Source organism: Muntiacus reevesi, chromosome 2 (assembly GCF_963930625.1).
Source record: "Muntiacus reevesi chromosome 2, mMunRee1.1, whole genome shotgun sequence".
Lineage (NCBI taxonomy): Eukaryota > Metazoa > Chordata > Mammalia > Artiodactyla > Cervidae > Muntiacus > Muntiacus reevesi.
In genome coordinates this window covers 35,564,400-35,580,448 of record NC_089250.1, presented here as the reverse complement: position 1 = coordinate 35,580,448, position 16,049 = coordinate 35,564,400, and the positions used below count along the sequence as shown (strand labels likewise).

The window sequence follows — 16,049 nt, the reverse complement described above, 5'->3', positions numbered from 1 at the left end:
CTTGTACAAAAAATGGTGGGGAGAATTAAGATGGATCTACCAATATTTTACTGGAAAACTGCTTTGCTCTATAAAATAGCAGGATGCATTAAAACACAAATTGGTAGAGGAGGGGGCAGGAAATGGAGAGGAAGCTGGAGGAGGAAGAAGAATGCTGACAAGGTCCCATAGAGAAATAGATATTGTTGTCAAACACACTGGCACACCATTAACTAGCCAAGTAAAACAAACTTACACAAAATCACTTAATAGGTTCTGTATCCTGTACTCTAAACTTCATTTAAAAGAAAAATGACCTTGAAGCTCCATTCTGTTTTCCAAATCATATGAGCCTCCCAATTTAAGTATTTTATAGATTGTTACAATACCATCATCAAAAACTCAACTCTTCTTCCTTAACGGGATTAAAGTGATTAAAATACTGTGTACTATTCAAAAACACATTTACTTGAAAATTGAGGGTTGAAACAAAATTCATCTGAAGTCCCAGAAAGTGGCCCTTTTTGGAGATATTTATTATGGGTGTCACACGTCCTCACCTTCACATTGGGTTTTGACAGTAGCTTCAACAGCTCTCTGATCTCACTGTTTAATGGCTTGTTCTGAAGCTCCTCCGCCAGCTGCATGGGAGATCACATTGACATGAAGAACAGTTAGTGAGAACAGGGTGTGCTCCACCTGTGACAACTGAGAGGCTATCTTGCTACTTTCCAGTGATTAAGCTCAAGTCAGCAAGAAAGAAAACAGACTATCAATCACTGCTCTTCTTTTGAGGCTCTTAGTAGCCCTGCTTTCAGACCCGGCTCTCGCTGAGTACAACTCAAGAAATCCTATCAGCCAGATCCCTTTCTGATTTATTGCAATGAGGGCAAACCCCAGCACTTCATCTGCAAAATGGTCCTTTGCATGCAGACAAAGGACCACTTGTAAAAAGGACTGGATCAAGCGTTGACACCGTAAAGAGAAAAAAAGGGGAAAAAAAACAGAGAAAAGAACTTCTGAATGAGGTGGTGAAATCTACAGGGTTTCCAAAAACCCACAGTAGCTTGCTGTTTAGAGCTAGGGTAAAAAGAACGAGAATGCCCCTAAAAGAGCAAATGATCTGAAACTTTTATTATGTTTACCTACACAGTCTGTTACATATAAAATAGGTTAATCATAAAATGACTTATAATAGCTTGACAACTATGCTGGTCCCACAAATCCTGACTGTTCTCTGACCAAGATTATAAATTCCCATTGGCCGCTTCCAGCTAGAGAAAGGAGCAGAGCTTGGACGCTAGCTGGTATTCTTCATTAAGAGGGCCTTTTTAATCAAAATATCTATGCAATCTTAGGCTCTAAGAAGGATCATAACATTTTCATAAGAAAAGCAAGATTCAAATAGGAAAAAAAAATCAAAATATGAAAAATGCAGCACAGAATGCAAAATATGTACATATATTTTCATTTAAAAACCCTTCTCAAAACACTGCATCAAATTTCCATTTGTCCCTATAGTTTCCAGCAAGCTAAAAATAATTGTTCTTATCTCTGGAAAGGACTTTTCTCTAAATGAGGGTGTAATAATAAATTATACACAGAAAATAAGACCAGATAAAATTGATATATTCACTGAATATATTTCAAAAGGTACTCTTCCTTTCTCAAGGTAATAATTTTACAAACTTTTTAATTAACAAAAAGACACAAAGGGCTTTTTGCACTTTTAAACATTTAAATACACTTCTGAGATGAATTACAAAATGCTAAGATTATATTTACACAAAAATCTCTATTTTAAAAATAGTGCAATATGTTGTAACATGATTGGGCCTCAATTACATTGTTTTATAAATAAATATTTCCCCAAACCCTCAACAGTAAATGTTTTAAAACCGGTTTTCAAGGTTTTCCCAAGTATCAAGTGTTTAGGTTCTGCAATGCAGAGGTAAGCTTCTTCACAAAACATGTATATTGCAACATCTTTGTAATTTGTAATCTTTGTAGCTACAAATGGAAGAAAAAAATGTTTGGGAACAGAAAATATACAACTTGGAGATTCACTATACAAGCTTTATTTTCTAAACTACAATACACGGTACTAACAAAGAAAATCAACCTCTGCAGATGGTTAGTTTTTGGTTTTTTAATTATTATACTTATAGCTCTAATCTCTTACTAAACCAAACTATAGTTTGTTTTATCATAGTCGTTTAAAACATTAAAAAAACAGCAGGCTGAAGGGTGTCACTAAAACCAGCTTCCACACCACATGTGCTTCTTGTCCAGCTTAAGTGTCCCCTCCAGTTTATCCAGGTCTGTGCTCAATTCATCTGAGTCCGAAAGTTAACAGTAAGAAACAGCGAGTTAGTTCCCTGTCCCACATTTAAAATAAAATTATAGCTACAGGAAATTAACTACTCCATCAATGCCAACTGCAGCTCAAATTTATTTTTCAGTTATGAAGGTAATTTGGAAAGGTCTCACATCCATAAATCATTACCATGCTTTATAATCCATTTTAAAAACAACCCTGTCTTTTTATGTATTTCATCCGCCTCATTCCTATGCTAGCATCTGTCGTTTTCAGGACTGTCAGCAACAGAGCCATCTCATTTGTCTCTATTTCTCCAAAGCATTTCTCTTGCCTGGGATGTTCTCAGACAGTGACAACTGATAGCTGATAGCATCTCATTTTAGGCACAGCCTAAAATTTCTATTCTGTAGTTACCAAGGCAGGACCAGAGGGCAGCGCCATGCAAAATCTTTAAGATAAGAAAGTGAAGGAAAACCAGCCTAGTGTCAGTGTAAACTCAGGCCTTATAGAGGCATCTGCATCTTCTTCCAGTTTTCAGTCCCAGAGCACACGCATCTGTCTGCACTAGGATGAGTCCTGCCCCGGGGGCCGCGGAGGACCAGTCCCCCCGAGCTGGGAAGGGACACTTACATCATCGGCCAAGGCTGCCGCGCCCTGAAGGATGGGCACGGGGTTCTGCTTCTCGTAGTAGTGAAGTTTCTCATGAATCTGGAAGAAAGGCAAATGAATGTAAGTTCACCTGCTAGCGAACCACCTGAGACATTTACACATTCTGATCATTTCAATAGAAACTGGTCTACTGAACATTCGAGACAAACATGTTTCTATAAACCCACAGATGACAATAGGTGTGCATAATTCATCTAGTACAACGCTTCCATGTTTGTAACATGAAGTCAAACTGGGGGGGTGGGATCACCGTGACACAGAACTCATGCGAAAATGAAATCTTTGTTCCCCCCAAATAACCATTAGTTTTATAAAATCTTTAATTTCTAAAACATAATTGCTTCAATACTTAGAGCAGTGGTCGTAGGTTATATTTCTGCTAAAAACATAAATTATGATAAAAAGCAAAGCAAGAAACTGGCAGCCACATCCTGACAGTTGGTGTGTAATAACAGCCCAGAACGAAGAACCCCGCGACATGCAGCCTAAGGGCCAGCCCTCCAGGAGGACATCCCACCCAGCACAATGCTCCTTCACTCCTCATTTTTTTTTCCCTGCACCCATTCAAACTTCTACAAAACAAAGGGATTTCTCATAACTAGAGACATCTCTCATAACTAGTCAGCTTCAGTTTTTCATTTTGGAAAACCAGTAAAATTCTCTTAAAACAGGATAATTTTATTCTTCATTTCCCATCACCATTACCCCAGGAACACAAAAGAATATATTTTCATTCGTTATAAGACAAACTAAGTTCCTTTAAAAAAAAAAATCTAGAATGATAGTTAATAAAAAATAAATTAAAAAACACAAGCAGAAAGATGTTAAGAAATGAAAGGTGCTTTGACAAATGTATAACTCTCGGCACCTAAGTGTAATCTATTTCAGATCTTACATGGGTGCCTTTACATTTTTATGCTTGAAAATATACTTTAGCCTCTTTGTATTTACATTTGAGATGATTGCTCCCCCACTTATATATGAAAAACGGTTGTATCTCATGATTTCCTGTTTTTAATAGGTATCAAGTAAAATACTCTCTTAATTATGCTTGAAACTAAGCAAACTCTCGTAAAAAGTCTGGAAGACAGATTTTATTTTGATTAGCCAGATGCTATTGCTAAGAGAGGATTCTCTTACCTTGTTGGCAACCGCAATGCAGAGCATCAGGGAAAGAGTTTTGACACTTATGATATTACCAGAATGATCAAGGTAACATTCTTATTTAACATCTTGGAAACTTGCAACTTTTATCATATTATGAAAATAAACAAATTTTAGAGAATACAAGCTATGAAACAAGTAATAGTTCATTTGAAGAAACTATTAAAGTATACTCTAAAATAAAAACCAACCATCCTAAAAGTTAAACTAATTTTGCTTAAATAATTATCAAGAATTAGGTCACTTAAACAGATACTATCATAGAATCTTAAACTTCCTTGCTCACAAAACTCATCTAACTGTATTGCAGTTACCTGTTCAAGCATCCCGCCTTCCAGCAACAATAAACCCCCAAGACTTATCCAAATCAGGCTTTCACCGTATGCCTGTACTACCTCTGACTAGTCATTAGTACTCTTAATAATACAGGCTTCAATGACTTTAGTAGATTTTAATTCCATGACCCTCACAAGAACACTGAAAGGTAGACAGCACCGTCTTACAGATAAACAGATACACAGTTAAATGACTGGCTGTGGTCCCACAAATAGTAAATGGAGGAGCTGGGATTTAAAACTCAGGCCATCTGGCTCAGCATCAGAGCACTTAATCACTCCACTAGTCTGTCTCAGACTAACATCTCATCTACATTCTCCACTGACCTCATTCACAGCTGAGTGAATATGACAGAAAGGAGGCTGGATAGAGAGGTGACAAATCACAATGGCTGTTGCCAATGACAACAAGATGACTGACAGTTCCCATCCACCCCTCCCCCTTGGTTTTTTGCTCATTTTTCTAAATTTATCAAACTACTATAACTATAACCTAAAATTACATGCCCCAAATAAATGCTTTATTTCTCCATTTAATTTGCTTCTTCTGAGTGTCTTTAGATCTTTACATCTTTACGTCATCCTCTCTAGATCCTCACCCAAGGGTGTAAGAGTCCATCCTTCCCTGCCCATCCCTGGACTCTGTACTATACTAGCAATATTTTAAATGTTCTCCTAGAATTTCCATTCTCTGTTCAAAGGTATGCTACTTCAATATACAATTTTAAAAATTAAGTTGGTTAGCAAAGTAAAAATTACTCTAAATAATTTTGAACTGTTCACTGTCTCCAAACATATTGAAATTCTGTTTTTTTTACTAGTATTTATAATTGCTGTTAGTCAGTAGCTCAGTTGTGGTCACTCTTTGCAACCCCATGGATTGAAGCCTGCCAGGCTTCTCTGTCCATGGGATTTCCCAAATAAGAATACTGGAGTGGGTTGCCATTTTCTTCTACAGGGGATCTTCCTGAGCCAGGGATGAAACCGACATCTCCTCCATTGCAGGCAGATTCTTTACCACTGAGCCCCTAGGGAAGCCCAGTATACTAGGAACAAAACTTTAAAACCAAACTGATGTAAAAACTCTAATACGCAAACAGGTAAAATGTACAGACGTGACCCCAAGGTTCACAAGGAAACATTCTGAGGCTGAACCTGCCCTGCCTGCCCAGTAGCTGAGTCACTAGCCATGGGGTTCCTGGACTGAGCACGGCCTGTGGACCTGAGGAACTGAACTTTTAATTTTCATTAAAAAATTCCTGTGACCAGTGGCTTTTATATTAGATAACATAGCATCACTTTATATCATTCACTCTGTAATGCCCCAGAAAAGTTCACGCTGATATATAGTTTGGCACGTTCCCCTGAGGGGTAACATTCTGGAATCCAAAAGACAGATAAATAACCCAAGATGTCTTTTAGCAATAAGACAAACAGCATCCCTTACTAAATACAACAGATCACCAAAACTGCAAAACCTCATTTAATTAAACATTTCCTTTTGCAGATTCAACCGCATAATAAAAGTGTACTTCGTTTTTCTCCCTTGAAGAGTAAGAGAGCAAAAATGGAAGAAACTGAAGATAGAAAGAAGCTAGGCGTTAAAAAAAACTGGAGAGAAGAGGAAACTCTGGCTCCATTAATTTCATACAATAAAAATATATGCAATTATTTTTTTAAAAATCCTAAAAAGGAATGGCATGTGTTAAAATGTTTACAATACACTATTAAGAAAAAAGGACAATTCAAAACATATATACATTTATGCTCCATTAAATAGTGCTCATAAGGGGTTGTTTTCTGTAATTACGTTTCTAAACAGAAGAGAAGTCATTTAAAATAAAAATCATTTCTAGAGGTAACTAAGTCTTATAGGAAAGCTCTAAGTACCTTTATTTACATTCACATCTTGAAAATAAGTGTTCAACGTTTATAAGGAAATCTGTTGCCAATATTCTCATTTTGGTACATGTACAGTAGAAACTTCCTTAAATAAGCTTCAGTAAATAAAGCCTGACTAGTCTCGATGCAATCATTTGTTTTAAATAACGTCTCAATGACATGTAGAGGTAAACTGCCATACACAACTGAGGTTATCTGAATGATAGTAAATAAATCAAAGCTGTAAAATCCTTTCCTTGCCTTCTATTATGAGTATTAAAAAGCACCGAAAAGAACTACATGGTAGTTTGAATCTCTGGTGTGTTCAATCATAGTACTCATCCGAAAATGGCACGTATCTACACAGACGCTACATGCATCCACGTGTGTGCACACACACCCCATCCCCCTCCTTTAGTCAAAACACAGAGAGGAGGGAATCCGGTATTAAAAGAAGACCCACTGGTCACAATGACAGCCAAGAATTACACATATATCGTGCAAACATTTTTTAAAATGAAAGTATTTTAATGGCTGAGACCCTCTTTTAAAACTAATAACTTAATCTTTCTCCAAAAGGAAAACTTTAGCTCAAGAGAAAAAAAGGGATAAGGAAGAGAAGTTGTGAATTTAAAACTAAGAAAACAAGAAAACAACAAAGAGCAGAGGCGGTGCTAACTGCACGTCCTCCTCTGAGTCTCACATGCCTCGTCTCCCTCTTAGGGCTGATTTTCTTGGCTGACACCTCCAGATTTAAAAAAAAAAAAAAAAAGGTTATAAAACTGATGACAGTTGAATGCTTGTTTTATTCTTGCTTTTAAGGTGATAAACTTTGGCTTTCCAGCGCCATAGACACTATCTTGTGAAATCAGTATCTACACGCGCTACATTTTTAAGAGTATTTTTAGAAAATGAATGCTCAAATCCACAAAATGTTTTATAGTTTATAAATACTGTTTTTCCTATCTGACCGATTAATCTGCGTTCTCATTAGAGGTTCTGCGTTCTCATTAGAGGTTTCCAAACACCAACCCATCCCTGTATTCCCACCATGAACTTCATGTGTTACAACATATTGTTCTTTTAATCAGTGGAGAATTCCACTGACCAATACTTTATTTAGAATTTCTGCATCAATATTCATAACTAATACTGGTACTTCTTTTGGTCTCTACTGGGTCTTTGATATCAATGCTACACTTATTTTATTATTTTGAAACTATGGAAGCTTTCTCCTTTTATGTGTTCTGGAAACATCAAATACCAGTGGAGTGATACCTTTTTAAAATATTTGATGGTGTTCCCCTGAGAAACCAGCTGACTCTGGTATTTTGATATTTTATTTCCTCTGCTTTGTTAATCATAATTTCTCCAATTAGATGTTTCTATGTGTCCTAGTAGGTGCAGAAAATACTATTCTCTAGAAAGTTACCCATTTTTGTCTGGCTTAAAAAAAATTATCTGAAGTCACTCACACAAAATAGTCTCTTAGAAGTCTTTGAATTTACTCCATAGTTTTACTCTTGTTACCATTTCTTATTTGGTGTTTGTACTTTTGATCCACTCTCTCAATATTTAGTAAGACCAAACTTCTTAGCCCTTTATTCTTATACAAAGCTTTCTGGAACCTATAATCAAAGAAGAACAAAGTAGGTATGTCTTAATTTCATTCTCTCTCTTCATCCTGGGAGTTTTCCTGTGATCTAACTTCCCTTTTACTTTGCTAACTTAAGTCTTGTCTAATCTCTGATGAATCTAGACACAGAGGTTTTTGAGTGATTTTTTTTTAAAATGACTATACTTTTTATTCCTATAGTTCAAAGAATTTGACAAATCTTTCTGTTCTCTTTTCCTACCACAAGTTATTATGATCGAGGCCTTCTTTTGTGACTAATATCACTTTAAATGTCCTTATTTTATAGGCTATACGACATTGATTATATAGAGTGCTTAGGTTTTAATCTTGCTGTTGGTGGTGTCTGCTGACTAGATGCTGAAGATAAACTGTATTCTCAAATGCTCTGTAATTGAGGGTTGTTAGAAGTCTTCAGTTGGGTGTTATACAAGGGAGTCCTAGGTAAAAGGTATACCTTTACTGAAATATTTTTTATTTGCTTCCGATAGGTGATGTAGAACCATCACTAGCCTCTCTGCTTAACTTCACAGTCCAGGGCTCTTGGATTTTGTAGGCAAAAAACTCAAACCCCAAGCCATGGACCAACCAACTCATGGTTATAATTCTTAAACTAGACTTTCTTCTGTTCGTACCTAATCCCAAGAAAAGACAGATCAGATTCCTCACCCTCTCCCTAGAAAGGGACTCAGAATTTTCCTCCCTTGCCCATTCACTAACAGAGTAACCATTTTCTCTGTTTCTCAACATTTCCTGCAGAATGTCAAGACAGTAGCCCCCGACCCCACCTCTGGCCATTCCCCTCATCACAGACACAACAGAAGCTCAACAGCCAGTTACCTGTAGAGCATTCAGTTTCCACCTCATTTCTAAAGCAAGTGATTTTCCTTCCTTTCTTACAAGCTCAGTAATGTATTTTTCAAAAGCTTGCAATTCTTACCCAGAACTTCGAAGAACTTCTTGTTAAGAATTACAAGACTGGGTCAGTAATATAAATTAATTCTGGCATCTAATAAGGTAGCATCCGGTTCCCTTGTGCAATATTATTAGAAAAGTGAGGGGGAAAAAATCACTTTTTGCTTCCAGGAGGAGATTCTAGGTACCTTTAAATTTGAACTTTCAAGAGTAATTAGGTTCATTTGGCCAGTGAGATCCATTTTGGTCAGTGTTCCTACCTAATCTTAATGGTTTGGGTTTTTTTTAAGTTGAAAAGGATAGTTCATTTAATTTGAATTAGCTTTTTGATGGTTGAAGAAGAAATCCTTATGTTTGTCTTCAGACTGTTGTTCTCTGTGACGTGAGTTTATGAGTATGCTTGTGCTTACAAGCACAGCTAAAAAACAGAACTTTAAGCCTGTAACCATTCCTGGGACAGAGACAGAAGAGGGAGAGGGGAGCCCCTGTTACTTTGCCTGCAACTCAGGCCAGGATGCTGGCAATATTGCTACAAAGATTCTTATAAGGGACATGGGATAAAGTGGTTGTAAATACCAAAAAAAAGTTTTTAGGCTTAAGATAAATTATAAAAAGCAACAAACTTGATTTTGGTTGACTATGTAGTGCTTCTATTTGAAATTACTTCCCAGAACTTTCTCGACAGATCGGATTCCTTTAGTTCCCAGAACAATATTCTAGAGGGAGTAGCCAGGGCATTAAAGTGTCTTTGGAATGTGTTAGTGATTCAACAAAAACTGAACTTGAGTTATTCATTCCAGAAGTATATAAACCATCCAATATTTGTACATACCTCGTTCATTCTTCCCCTCATAGTGAAATGATCAGATTTGCCATTAAAAAAAGATCTGTTATTTCAATAATAATTGAAAAGCCAGGAACTGCTAAATGTTCATCAGAGAGATGGAAGATGGTATCGCGAATGGCAGATGGGGTAATGTAAGGTCATGGAACTGGGACAGGTCTCAGTGTACAAGTAGCAATAATTATGTTCTAGGCTTACTTGGAGTTTACATTTTAACATGAAAGCACTGTCATTACAGCTCTAAAAGAAAGTCTTCATGTTTCATATGTTGCCACTTATTCCCCTAATGTGATGTTACCAGGAGGTGGGTCTATAGGGGGTGATCAGGTCAACAGAGCAGAGATCCCCTGAAACAGGTTAGTGCTCTAATAAAAGAGACCCCAGAGGGTCCCTCCCCCTCCTTCGCCAGTCCACAGGGGAGGACACAGAACAAAATGAGGGATGTTTACGATCCAGGAAGCAGGCCCTCACCAGACCTCAAATCTGCTGCAGCACTGATCCTGGACTTCCAGCCTTCAGAACAGCATAATAATAGTACCTGTAGCACCTACCTGTTGTTGTTTAGTGGCAAAGTTGTGTCCAACTCTTTGTGACCCCGTGGACTACAGCCCACCAGGCTCCTCTGTCCATGGGATTTCCCTAGGCAAGAAAACTGGAGTGGCTTGCCATTTCCTCCTCCAGGGGATCTTCCCAGTCCAGGGATCAAACCTGGGTTTCCTGCATTGCAGGTGGATTAGTTACCGCTGAGCAACCTGGGAAGCCCTAAAACCTATGACATAGGGGTATTGTGAAAAGTAAAGTAACCATTAAAAGAGCTTCAAGCTGTCTCTAGAAAATAGGCAATACCCCCCAAAATGATAGTGTATGTCCTGATTTTCCCTCAGACCCTCCACTAACATTCCAAGGAGAGGACACACTAGTTTCTCCTTGACAATATCACATCGCGCACACATAAGATACAGTTAATGCTTTAAGCATTTATCTTTAAGATAAAACATCGAAGCAAAATTACCACCTCGGTGCAAATAGAAAATACACGTTTCTGATTAAATGCCATCCCCCATCCCAACATGTCTTCAAAAACAAAGTAAAAGAATAAATGGACTTGAATGAAGGCAGTGGCCACAGAGTTAAGAAAGCCCGGGTGAACACAGAAAAAGGCAGACGTTAAATTTGACCACAGCAAGTAGCAAATGGTGGAGGGAGCACCAGAGCCATGGGATTTCCTGGCAGAATGTGGTCTGGGATGAAAAATGTAGATAGGCACATTTGTCCCCATGTGAAAAAAGGACCTGTGTAAAGCAAGCATCACCCTAGATGCCCTGTTCCCAAAAGAGAAAGTCCTGTCTTTGGGGAGAAGAAAGGACAAACTCTTCACACAGAAAAGAGTTTAACTGCTAGATGGAAGGGTTCTTGGAAGAGGACAGTCGCCACCAGAATTACTTCAGAGACCACACCAAACTAGCCATCATGATTGACTCTCATCTCCCTCTGGGAGTTTAAAGACCCTTTGCCCACAACCCCAAGTTCTGTTGAAGTTGATGAGGAAACACATAGTTTTGAGATGAGCTAGGATCTGGTAGAGAGAGTGCAGTACATTCCAACGTGACTGTATGGAAAACGAGTGTTAGAATCCAGACTTCACTCACAGTAGAAACACCCAGCAATCATAAATTAGTTGTCACTTCCTTACCCAGATCTGTCTATGCTTTGACACTGCACTTGAGATTAAGGGTAGGCTGCCAATGCACCTTGAAATTCAACGTAGCTGGGTTCCTGCATGGCCCAGCCCCTACCTGCTTCCAGCTGGAGCTGTGCCCTCAACAAGTGCCAACCACAGCGACTTAAGCCAGTTCCTCACCCCCCGGGCCTCCTCCTCCATCAGGGCATTCACTCTGCCAGCCATGCTGCTGAGCTTTGCGGGTGCCCACACACAGCTTTGGGTCTCAGCTCAAACCTCACTTATACAAAAACACAGTCCCTGACGGTCCCACCCACTCAAGTTAGCACCCCCCATTATCTGTCCTGATAGTCCCCCCTTTTTTGATCATCACCCTTACCAGATTTCAGATTCACTGACAGTTTCTCTATCGGCTCACACCTGTCCCCATGAGATAATGAAATCCATAAACTAGGGCAATGTCCCTAGAGTTCCTACTATATCCTTCGCTCCTAGTCCAATACCTCTCATAAAACAGAAGCTCTAAAGTTGTTATTATTCATGATAAAGGGATCTATGAATCTTGAAATCCCAGCTAGCCGGTAACATTCCAAGATCACAGTTTAAAGGGATGATGTGATTTTTTTTCCTTCTTGCCTCCAAACTGATGTCTAGTGCCCAGAGCTGAAGAAAAAGTGTTAAGTCCACGTGCATGCTGTCACTTCAGTCATGTCCGATTCTTTGCAATCTTATGGACTGTAGCCTGACAGGCTTCTCTGTCCATGAGATTCTGCAGGCAAGAATACTGGAGTGAGCTGCCATGCCCTTCTCCAGGGGATCTTCCCAACCCAGGGATCAAACCCCCATCTCTTATGTCTCCTGCAATGGCAGGCGTGTCCTTTACCACTAACTGTTGGAAGCCACCTGGGAAGCCAGTTAAGTCCACAGTCTAAGAAAATATCCAACAATTAGAAATGTATCTGTCGAGAGCTGTAGAGGCAGTTGAAATATAAGCATCGACCATGGCTACTGTCCCATCTGTCTCTTCCCTGGGTGTGCATGTAGAGAGTATGTGTGTGTATGTAATTCTGTACAAAAGAAGACAAAAGAAAGAAAAATCATCTTATCAAGACAGGAAAAGAGAAAACTAGGAATAAGAAGTCTTCAGCCTAGCAAAGCAATCCTCTAAGAGAATTCCTCACGGAGAATGAAGTACAGATAACAAAAGATACTGGAAAGATACTCTTCACCTCAGGTGGCCAACTAGTTGGTTTAGTCTTTGTGTCGATCCAACCAGAAGATGGAGAGCAATGAGAAGAGATGGCAGAATAAATCTAGAGAGTGGTGGGCGCACTCTTGCTTGGTCTGCAATGACGTTTGGGTTTCCTGGGTGGGTAAGGGGCCCCCATTGAAGGTAGTAGCTTGAGCTGCCTTGCTGGGAACCCAGCCAATGGCTCAGCAAAGGCCACCATCACACCAACTCTGCCCCAGAAGAGATGTAACTTCTGTGCACTTAACACAAAGAGATGCACATACCAGGGAGTGTGTCAGTCTGAAAAGCAGTCACAATGTGGACAATTAAACAAAAAATAGTGTCCCATCCCCACCTCTTTTTTTTTTATTCCCAAACTTGATCTCCTCCCAAGAGTAAACCAGGCCATCTCCCAAGGTGAGAGAGAGAGAGAGAGAGAGAGAGAGACAGATGAGGGTGGTGGGGCAGAAGAGGGAGGGGAGTTGTGTGTGTGTGTCCATAGAGGGGTGAGGGGATGAAACCACATACTGCCCACCCCACCCCATCAGCTTGGCTACCCCTGGCTGGCCCTAGGGAAGGAAGGAGGAGAGATATAAATCTGATATGACAAGGGAGCCTTAAACTGGCCCTTTAATAGCCGAAAAGGTCTTGGAAGTTATAGACTTTGAAAGAAATTTTGTTTGGGAGATAGGTAAAGTGGTCTCAATGTGACACACTTGGTACAGGGACTGGAGAAAAATTAAAGCTGCCTTTTGTTTGCACTGAGCTGTTCAATGTGCTGATTACAGTGGTTCAACCAACTGCCATCTTACACTTTCGGCATCAGATCCCCTTCTCCTCTTAAAATTCACCGAGGACCTCAAAGAGTTCTTTCAAGTGAAAGTGAAAGTGTTACTTGCTCAGTCGTGTTCCAACTCTTTGAGATCCCATGAGCTGTAGCCTGCCAGGCTCCTTTGTCCACAGAATGCTCCAGGCAAGAATACTAGAGTGGGTTGCATACCCTCCTCCAGGGGATCTTCCCCACCCAGGGATCAAACCCAGGTCTCCTGCATTGCAGGCAGATTCTTTACCATCAGACTCTTATGTGAAGCAGATTCTTTTTTTTTTTTTTTTTTAATTTTTTTTTTTTTTTTAAGTGGGTTTTGTCATACATTGATATGAATCAGCCATAGAGTTACACGAATTCCCCATCCCGGTCTCCCATCCCACCTCCCTCTCCACCCGATTCCTCTGGATCTTCCCAGCCCACCAGGCCTGAGCACTTGACTCATGCCTCCCACCTGGGCTGGTGGTCTGTTTCACCACAGATAATATACATGCTGTTCTTTTGAAACATCCCACCCTCCCCTTCTCCCACAGAGTTCAAAAGACTGTTCTGTACTTCTGCGTCTCTTCTTCTGCCCTGCATATAGGGCCATCGTTACCATCTTTCTAAATTCCGTATATATGTGTTAGTATACTGTAATGTTCTTTATCTTTCTGGTGAAGCAGATTCTTATGTGGGTCTTTTTCATTGATATTTGGAGCAGTGAAATTAAAACTAAGAATTTTTAAATTTTTAGTAATTTAGAATAACCACTATGTTAACATTTTTCATGAAATGCAAACATTTTCAGAATAAAAGTTTTAGAAAGAAGTTATACTATTTTATAAATTTATCAATATCTTTCCACTCTGGCTGAAGCAGCTGAATTCTCCAGTGTGCCTCTACATTCAGTGTGTTGGGACAGGTCAGTCACTTTGGTTGAAATACAAGAAGAATATCAGGCCTCACACAAGCTGGGAGGAGGAAGTCATATTATTTCCACTGATTGTGGAGAGTCTTGGGACTCAATGCCAGAGAGATGGTTACAGGTGGTAGGGGTTTAGGGGTGAGCTGCAACATGAACTCTGAGGCGATATCCATGAGCCATCCTGATTCCATCACAATTATGGACCTCCTCTGCCCTCCACATGGCCCTCTGTCCACGTATAATTTTGTGATTTCAGGCATTGTTCATGTGGAAAACAGTGCTTCAATGAGTTATGCGAGTTTTCCAAATGTTTACACATTTCATGGCACAACAACAGAATCATATTCACTAATATAACCACCAATCTCATGGTGTTGGCCAACACAGGTCTTCAGAATTCTAGCAACTGCTTGAAAGCTTGAATTTTATCATTGGCAACACTATGATGAATTGCCATCCCTGAAGTGACAGGCTGACTTCAATTATTTGAGAAAATGTTTTCCAAACACCGCCTCATCTGAACAAATGTAGTTTCTGTACTGGTCATTCTGAGAGGTGCAAATGGTATCCTATGAAAAAGGTAGCTGGCTTAGTTCTCAATCCTACAACTGCTCTGATCCAAAGGTCTTCTGAGTACATCTCCTATCTTCCGTGTTACAAGGACTTGAGGGTAGAAAGACACATCCTCCATAGTTGTAATTTAACGCAATTAATCTTTTTTTGCTTGACCAAGCGCATTCTTAATTACGACTGACATTTGCTTCTTACTGTGTGTGTGCAGTAATAAGAACATAATGATGACCAGTTGGCACCACGTGGGGCCACTGCCCCGACTTCTGGGACACGCCGGTACTCTTACCCACCAATGCAAATGTCAACCCAGTGACAAAAAGTAAATAACATCATAATATTATTACAAAAACAACTTTGACCCTGCAGACCCCTGAAAGTCTCTAGGACCCTCAGGGTTCTGCAGACCGCATTTTGAGAATGAAACCGCCACTATATAAAATTCTGCGTGCCTGTAGTAAATGAAAGCAGAAGCTAACATTTCTTTGTGGCTGTCTCACCCACAGTGAACTGTGGACTGTAGGAAAAGAATGTTAATATTTTCTACCTTACTGACACTTTCTTTGGGATCCAGCATTTGACCTGAAACCACAGGTCCGGGCTTCCTGATACCGATTACCCTCAGAACGAGGTGGTGCAGGCAAAGTCACTTGAGTCATGTCTGACTCTTCGCGACCCCAGGAGCCTAGCCCACCAGGCTTCTCTGTCCATGGGGTTCTCCAGGCAAGAATATTGGAGTGGGAGGTCATGCCCTTCTCCAGGGGACCGTCTCAATCGAGGACTGAACACGTGTCTCCAGCACTTCCTGCACTGTCAGGAGAGTTGGTTCCTAACACCTATTACTCTCAGAACCGGCTGGTACTTTTCTATAAAGCCATGTGTTCCAAGTCTGAAAAGCGGCGACGAGAAGCTTTAAGTGAACAACTGGTGGTGGTTTAGTTGCTAAGTCGTGTCTGACTCTTGCGACCCCATGGACTGTAGCCCGCCAGGCTCCTCTGTCCATGGGATTTCCCAGACAAGAATACTGCAGTGAGTTGCCATTCCCTTCTCCAGGGGATCTTCCTGACCTAGGGATCGACCCGGCATCTCCTGCA

At 40.0% G+C, this 16,049-nt stretch overlaps 1 protein-coding gene across 2 annotated transcripts in view; it reads right to left on the bottom strand.

The window, feature by feature from the left end:
- Nucleotides 1-16,049, bottom strand: part of MPP7 (MAGUK p55 scaffold protein 7) — a 219,660-nt gene that overhangs the window by 77,793 nt on the left and 125,818 nt on the right. For both annotated transcript variants that reach the window (XM_065921254.1, XM_065921255.1), the window contains exons 4-5: nt 2,930-3,007; nt 540-620 (exon numbers count right to left, since the gene is read on the bottom strand). In XM_065921254.1, coding sequence (XP_065777326.1) covers nt 540-620; nt 2,930-3,007 — 159 coding nt within the window. The remainder of the gene's footprint in view (nt 1-539; nt 621-2,929; nt 3,008-16,049) is intronic.